The sequence below is a fragment of the Triticum urartu genome, chromosome 5, assembly GCF_003073215.2.
Source record: "Triticum urartu cultivar G1812 chromosome 5, Tu2.1, whole genome shotgun sequence".
In the NCBI taxonomy this organism is placed as follows: domain Eukaryota; kingdom Viridiplantae; phylum Streptophyta; class Magnoliopsida; order Poales; family Poaceae; genus Triticum; species Triticum urartu.
Window position 1 is genome coordinate 573932691 of NC_053026.1, and position 8693 is coordinate 573941383.

The 8693-nt window shown below is 45.0% G+C and overlaps 1 protein-coding gene across 1 annotated transcript; it reads left to right on the forward strand.

Annotated features, from left to right (window-relative positions):
- Window positions 1-7332: 7332 nt before the first annotated feature.
- LOC125506081 (probable glutathione S-transferase GSTU1) lies at window positions 7333-8459 on the forward strand. Its single transcript, XM_048670957.1, has one exon. It carries the CDS (start codon window positions 7396-7398, stop codon window positions 8062-8064), a length of 669 nt encoding a protein of 222 aa, XP_048526914.1. The 5' UTR covers window positions 7333-7395; the 3' UTR covers window positions 8065-8459.
- The last annotated feature ends 234 nt before the right edge of the window (window positions 8460-8693 follow it).

An 8693-nucleotide genomic window follows, 5' to 3' on the forward strand; every position in this document is an offset into this window, starting at 1 on the left:
GGATCTATGGCGGCGTCCCAGTCAACATGTCACCTTGCCTCCAACTCGCGCAGGCCGCGCCCGCCCCGATCGCGCACCACGCCCACCAGTTCTCCAGATCGCGCCCGACCGCCGCGCCAACTTGGCTCTGCTCTACTTGTGACGGCCGTCGTGTCCGCTCCTGATGCGCCGATCTGGTCCGCCGCCATCGGCCGCTGCTGCTCCTCCACTGTCGGCAACCGCAACTTTCTACTGGTTGCTGCTTCCACGAGCACGTCGGCTACAACTGCTCCTCCGGGGGCCGCATCGAGCGCTGCTGCTCTCCTCGAGCTGCCGTGCAAGCGAGGGAAAGAGGGAGGAGACGTGTGTGGGGAGGAAAAGGCGTTCCGTGCGGGGCGAGGCAGGTACAAAGCTTCCTTCGAAATTTCCTCTCCCACCGTTCACCAAGCAGCGTGTCTCATCTAGTCAGCCCTTGCGCTCGCTCTCCAATCGACGCACAGTAAAATCAAACAGTAAATCGACGTGGCTAGCACAAGCGAGCGGCCTTGATGCATACCTTATTGTTTTTAATAACATAATATAAACAAAGTAAGACCAAACGATATGTTCAAAACCGGTCATTTTATCCTTAGTAGCAACAATACAATATGTGCCTTGCAACTCTTATCATAGGGTGAGGACACCACAAGATTGAACCCACTACTAAGCACCACTCCCTCTAAAGATCTAATCATGCAATTGGCCAAATATGACTCACAGATCGGAAAGCATACATAGCTATAAAATCACACATACATAAATATGAAGAGACTCAAATAGTTTCAATGAATAATCTGAGCATAAACCCACAATTCATCGGATCCCAACAAACACACCACGAGAGTTACATCGAATAGATATCAAAGGAGATCATTGTATTGAAGATCAAGATATATATATATATAGAGAGAGAGAGAGAAAGCCATCTAGCTACTACTATGGACCCTTAGGTCCTGAAGGAACTACTCACACATCATCATTGATGCAGCAAGGTCGATGAAGATTGCCTTTCCAATGGTTTCCCCCTCCGACGGAGTACCGGAATAGGCATCCAGATGGGACCTTGGAAGAACAGAAGCTTGCGGCGCTGATAAATTGTTTCAGGTCTCGCTTCAGGGTTTTTGAAATATTAGTAAATTTATAGGCCAGGAATTAGGTCAAACGGAGCCTTGTGGGCCCCACAAGTGCTGATGGCGCCCCCCTATAGGGCGTGCCTAGTGAGCTTGTGGCTCCCTCGTGTGTCTTCTAGTCTCTCCCTGAAGCTTTTAGGGTCTCTCGTAGTCTAAAAAAATCACCGTAAAGTTTCATAGTGTTTGCACTTCATTTGGTATTACGGTTTTTCTGTGAAACAAATAAATACGCAAAAAATAGAAACTGGCACTGGGCACCAAATTAATAGGCTTGTCCATAGAAATAATACAAAATGAAATATAAAGCATACAAGAATGATAATATAATAGCATGACACAATCTAAAATTATAGATACGTTGGAGACGTATCAATCATCTAGATGTAATTCTTGTAGTGAATCTTTTAATATGTGATCTATATATAGTTACTTTATGTTCAAACCATTATGGTTGTGGATAATTTATAAATATATATTACTCTCCATTTTTTAATCTATTAGTTATCCAGTTTAAGTGAAAGAACAATAGTGCGAGTGATGTGCATTAGATGGGGTATATACCTATTTTCGAAGTAATTTTACAACTAGTAAGAGAGGAAAAACAGACTAATTTGCCTCGCCAATGTAAAAATGGTTGTTTGACTTATCATTCGTAATGAATTGTGTAAGTTTTTTTGACTAGCTCTGGTGTTGATCAATATAGTGGATTTATGGACAAATGAGCCATATAACATCATCCCATGATTTCCATAACTCTTCGATTGATGAATTACATGTGTGTGTGCACGCACGCACGTGCATGTCTGACATCAAACGCATGAAAAAAATCCATAATAAAAATCTATAGAATACTTAGCTCGCACCTTTATAGCTATTATTTATTCCAAAACTACAAAATATATTTCATACCATCCCTGTTGCAACTAACTAACAAAGCTAATGAGATTGGCAACATCACTTGAAGTGTTGGAAACATTAATAGGGTTTTAATTGTACTGCAGTACCACCTGACTAAGGCTTGAGTAAAAATTGTAGGAATTCTTGTGACATCCTGACTTGATAGAAATGATAGACTACTCATATCAACAAGGAGTACCTTCTTTTCGGGTGCCCATCCAAACACTGCAAAATCTGCTCTATTTTCCAATGTTTCACTTGTGTCACGTAAAACCGTTTTTCGTCACAAAAACCGCCCTGGTGACGTTTTCTGGCCGTCACCCCCACCATCACTGAAGCGTCGTGACAGAAAAATAATCTGGACAGTGCCACTTCCTCCGTCATGCAAGATCTTGTCTTAGGTGACGAACACAAATTCATCACTGGTGGTAATTTTTGGTAATGGCTCAGACTGTCACCTATGATAGGACAATCTTTCACCTAACACCGTTTTTGGTGACTATAATCCGTCACCAGTAATCAGTCTGTGGGTTTGACCGGTCAAATATTCTGACAGCTGGGGCCAGTAGTTGCTAAAGTGGTTGCTTCCATGTGGGTCCGCCGTGGGTTTTATCGCCGACGGTCCCATCAGTAATAATTCGTGTGTTAGTTTTGGCCGGTCAATGCTGGTGACATATGGGCCTAAAGATGCTGATGTGGCTGCTTACATGTGGGACCAGACAATGGTGACGACATACATTTCTGTCACAATTACCGTTGCTCATAGATAAAAAGATTTAATTCATATATTATTAATTTTGCCGGCTAATCTGTATTTAATTTAAAATTTTAGGAAAATAGATTCAAAATTTGAATCACTTAAATATGAGAATTCTAACACTGGTAATAGATCTTTCATTTTAAGTGAGAGCTAACATTTACAATGAGAACCAGAGGGCATAGTATCGGTCAGTACAGATTGGACAAAGGAAAATTAAGTTGACTAAGCATGAGACCATGGGTGTTTCTCAGAAGCTATCTTGTCACAAGTACATGACCCCCTCTTTAGCGGCGTTCATATGTACACTCTAGCAGTGTCTTAGAGGAATACTGCTACTGTGACGTGGCTGGTAACATGTTAGTAGCAGCGTCTCAATCAAACGTGCTACTAGGTCCTATCTTAGCAGCGTTCGCGCCAGACGCTGCTTGTACTTTCACTTCAGTAGCGTTTGGGGCTGAACGCTGCAAATGTAGTCAAAACTAGCAGCGTGTCTTACGCACTTTGGAACGCTGCTAACATGCAGTATACTTCTGTACCAAATTTGCACTTGCTGCATTTGGTTGGAAATTGGTTCATTGGCAACAAAATAAGGATCCAAATAATGAAGTTGCACATGCACATGCACTTTAACCAATAACTAGTATTCGCAAACATCGACTTAAACTCCCATAATATAAGAATGTTTTTGATATTAGTGTAGTGTTAAAAACGTTCTTATATTATGGGACAGAGGGAATACTTAATTAACACATTTCAAAAGCAAAGTACTTAGTAAGACAAGCGCGCAACACGATAGAGGAGTACTTTTACTACGCATCACAAGGAAGTTCTTGACACATGATACTAAGGAAGCTAGCAAGCCTACTCATCATCGTCAGCCTCCTAGTTGTAGATGGTACGCATGAAGGGGACAGGCTCATCAACATGTCCTAGGTGGAGCACGACGATCAACTTGTCACCTTCATCATAGTAGTAGTTGTCACGAATGTCCTTCTAACCATTGACGACAAGACGTCCATCCTCTCATGACATGCAGTACGTGGTTGTGATGTCAATCGTGTTAGAGATGACAATCCGCATGTCACCATTACCCCGATTCTGCATTTTCTCAGGTACCACAACATATGCGAGTCTGTTGCAAAACACACAATTAGTAAACATACATGTGTATATTGGAAAACATGAATAACTTGACATTGAATACAAATTGCAATGCAATCTTACTAGGAGTGGCTTGTCCTTCTAGACATTACTCTTTATTAGTAAGTGTACTAATGGCACAAATGACCCATTGTATGGGCCAGCTTGGACATCCACAACACGGTCGTGGATGATGTCCACAAACTCTACTAGATTGTCCATCTCCTGCCAAGTAAGAGTTGTACCTACAGAGACATGCCTCCTATCTAGTATCTTATGTGTGTCTGAAGACACATTCCAGTAAACTGTCCAAATGTATATGTAAGCAAGACGAGTTATGCAAAACAACTAAATTAGCGTTAGTTGCAAAAATATGCTTCATATTTTATAAACATTTACACGGGGGAAGCACTAGAGGAGTAGGCAGATTCAGGGTCATATGAAGATTTCCTTGGCCAATGATGTAGAAGTTGATCCTCATCCCTACATGACAGTCCTATGTCTTGGTCAATCCTCGCCACCCAGGACAACTGAAGAAGGTGCTGGAAGGGTTGCTTTTATTGATTGGAATTCAGTAGAATTAGATGACCCTACAGATTTGTTCACTGCACCAATGGCTGACATTGATATGGCAATTCTTTTTAGAATTCCAGTAGATGATAGAGATAAGGAGGAAAGGGGTGAATATAATTTTCCTACTGATGCTAACTGTTGGGGATATACCCCGCGGTATGACCCGGCTGGAGTTGTAAACCGGCTGGGACTTGGTAAACCGGCGGAGAGTTAAGACAGAGAGTCAAGACAGATGGCTAAGACAGACGGTAAACCGGCTGGTGTTAAACCGACAGACAATGTTAAACCGGCAGACAATGTTAAACCAGCAGATAATGTTAAACCGGCAGACGTTAAGAAGCCCAGGAAGGGAGGTCAAAATAGTTTAAGTTAAAGTTCGAGTTGGACTCCACATGTAACCCGCCCCTTCAACATATATAAGGAGGGGCGGGGCTCCTCAAAGGGGGAGAAGCAAGAAACAATCTCTAGGGCTAGACACAACTAGAGGAGAGCCGGTTTACGGCGACTCCCTCGTGATGATAATGAGATCTAGCCTCAAACAGCATGTAGGGTTGTTACCAGATGATGTTTCCTGGGGCCCGAAGCTGTCTAAACCCTTGTCTTGTGTTGCGTCTCTCGATTCCGCTCAACCCCTCTCAAGCTACCACATAGATGTGTTGGCCTCGCGACTAAGTCCTCACACTAAGGACATCTAACGTGACAATTCCACGACACTAACAGAGATTCATCCGAAGATGTGGATGGATAGTTGATGGAAGATGCTGCCAATGGTGTTAGTGATGCATGCTACTTGTGATAGGCGTTGGGGTTTCCCCGAAGAGGAAGGGTGATGTAGTATAGTAGCAGATAACATTTCCCTCAGTTAAGAACCAGTGTTATCGAACTGGTAGGAGACTCATGCAAGAAAATGTAAGGAGTACCTGCACACACGCACACACACACAACAAATACTTGCACCCAACGCGGGCAAGAGGGTTGTCAATCCCCTTATAGTCGCTAATTGCAAGGATGAATTCTGATAGTAATAGATAGATAAATTGCAAAGGAAATAAAAGTAAATAAATTGCAGCAAATATTTTTTATGGTTTTATTAAATATAAAGTGAATGGGCCGGGGGGGCATAGCGTTCACTAGAGGCATCTCTCTCGTGAGAAAAGCAATGGTGGGTAAACAAATTACTGTTGAGCAATTGATAGAAAATTGCATAGTTATGATGCTAATCAATATATAGGCATTACGTCCGAGACAAGTATACCAACATCCATCTGCATCTACTACTATTACTCCACTCCAAGACCGCTATTCAGGATGCATCTCAAAGTATTAAGTTCATAACAAACAGAGTAATGCTTGAAGCATGATGACATAATGTAGAAAAAGTAAGACCAAATAATATGTTCGAGCCCCATCGTCTACCCTTAGCAGCAACAATACAAATACGTGTCTTGCAGCTCCTCCTGTCACAGAGTAAGGACACCGCAAGATTGAACCTACTACCAGGCACCTCTCCCACTGAAGATAAATCAATCTAATTGGCCGAAAGAGATAGACAAATCAGAGAGAAATACAAGGCTGTAAATCACACATAATAAATCTCAGCAAAAACTCTATTACTGTCAATGAATAATCTGGCCATAAACTCACAATTCATCGGATCCCAACAAATAAACTGCAAATGTTTACATCAGATTAATCTCAGATAAGATCATTGTATTAAAGATCAAAAGAGAGAATGAGAAAGAGCCATCTAGCTACTGCTATGAACCCGTAGGTCCTATGAAAACTACTCACACATCATCATGGAGGCAGGAAGATTGATGAAGATCCCCTCCGTGATGGATTTCCGCTCCGACGTGCAACTCTGCCACTCTTCGTGATCTACATGAACCGAGACACCATATACTAGGTAACCTTGGCCGCAACTGAGAATTGTTCATACCTCCATCACTGGGTATCAGCCACAGCCCGCGAACCAAATCAGGCAGCACACATTGAAGATCGGAGTTGGCTTCCCCCGCGCCGCCGAAGACTACCACACAAGTCACTGACGTGCACTGGTGAACACTGTGGCACCGGCCGCCACCATGCTCCGCCTACGCGTCGAGCTAGATCGCTATCTGATTAAACAACCACCGCCGACTTCAGTCGTGCGGGCTATTCTGGTGGCTCCGAAGATGAGATGGTTACCTCGTTGTCGCCGTGCCATAGTCTCCATATCAGCACAACCATTGTTCTTTGTACCCACATTGAGTTGATGCATAAGCTGCAATTTCCTTTCCACGATATTTTCTTGCTTACTAGCAATACAAGGTGCGCAAAGACCCTGGTTTGTTTGGCTGGTTGTGTAGTACCGAAAAGTGTCACCTGGGTCAAGAGCAAGTGAACCAGTCCAACTTGAAACTAACGGACGAACTTTCCCTCGTCAAAACAAAAACGGAAAATAACATTCCACCTGATCGAACGGATACGCTCATCTTCAAGAACAAAGCCAATCGTACGTCACCACGTATCACATCTTTCCTTGATCCACGAGCCCCGGTCTTCTGCGCCAGAAGTGCGGTGTGGCCTCCCAAGCCAGTCACTCGTCCCCTTGGCGCACGCGCGGATTGTGCGTGACGGAAGCGGTGACACACGGACAGGGTGCACACGGACGCGGTTTGCCTGACACCGAGCGAACGAAGCCCCGCGAATTCTCCGGCCGGTACGTAGACGCACACGCACGAGACGTACTAGACCATTCCGGAAGCACGCGATCCCACCCTCTGCTCTCCGCCTATAAATCCTCACCCTCCTCCCACCATACTCACTCCTCACCCGCACACAACACAAACACAAACACACACAGACAAGTCGATTGATCCAACCAACTCAACAGCAATGGCGGGCGAGAAGGGTCTGGTGCTGCTGAACTTCTGGGTGAGCCCGTTCGGGCAGCGCTGCCTCATCGCCCTGGCAGAAAAAGGCCTCCCCTACGAGTACGTCGAAGAGAACCTCATGGCCGGCAAGAGCGACCGCCTCCTCCGCTCCAACCCGGTCCACAAGAAGGTCCCGGTGCTCCTCCACGACGGCCGCCCCGTGTACGAGTCCCTCATCATCCTCAACTACCTCGACGACGCCTTCCCGGACACCCCCTCCCTCCTCCCCTCCGACCCCTACGAGCGCTCGCAGGCTCGCTTCTGGGCCGACTACGTCGACAAGAAGGTCTACGACTGCGGCACCCGGCTCTGGAAGCTCAAGGGCGAGCCGCACGCGCAGGCGCGGGCCGAGATGCTGGAAATCCTCAAGAATCTGGACGGGGCGCTCGGGGACAAGCCCTTCTTCGGCGGCGACGTCTTCGGGTTCGTGGACGCCGCGTTCGCGCCCTTCACCTCGTGGTTCCACAGCTACGAGAAGTACGGCGAGTTCAGCGTCACCGAGGTGGCGCCGAGGGTCGCGGCGTGGGCAAAGCGGTGCGGCGAGCGGGAGAGCGTCGCCAAGAGCCTCTACTCGCCGGACAAGATTTACGAGTTCATCGGCGTGCTCAAGAAGATGCACGGCGTCGAGTAAGTCGGCCGGCCGGTCGGAGAAGCAATAAGTTCGATCCACTGAAAAAAATAGGGCGCTATAGCGTCGCTAATAGCACGCTATAGTGTATTGAGAATTGTCTCATTAAATAAAACGGTGTACAATGTCTCGCTAATAGCACGCTATAGCGTGATATAACACGTTAATAGTATATTTTAAGGTCGGCGCTATTTTTCTGTAGCGCGCTATTTTTTCATTGGTTCGATCGTGTGTACGATTATTGGTGGTACGTAGTACTGTAGTTTTTCGTTTGGTCGTGTACTTGTGACGTGTGTGTGTCAATGGTAGTCTTCTTCAGTGGGGGCAGCACCGAGTTGCCACCTGCCATTCTATTCCATGTGAAGAATAATTTAATAAAGGGTATATTTGGACTTCTACTGGTGCTGACAATTGGTTCTGTGGCATTTTGTTTCAACATTCGACGAGCGCGGGATTACTTTATCATACTTCAAATCAAATACATATATAATAGAAGGATTGGACCGTTTTGCTGCCCTCGTGTTGTTGGGTTTTCATAGTCTATTTACTATCTGTTTCAATATAAAGGTGTATTTGTTTTCTAGAAAAGTCAAATATTTTTAAGTTTGATCAAATTTGTGAAGAAATATAAC

Excerpts from the sequence above, each read along its gene's own strand:
- LOC125506081 (XM_048670957.1), top strand. The coding sequence starts at position 7,396 with ATGGCGGGCGAGAAGGGTCTGGTGCTGCTGAACTTCTGGGTGAGCCCG.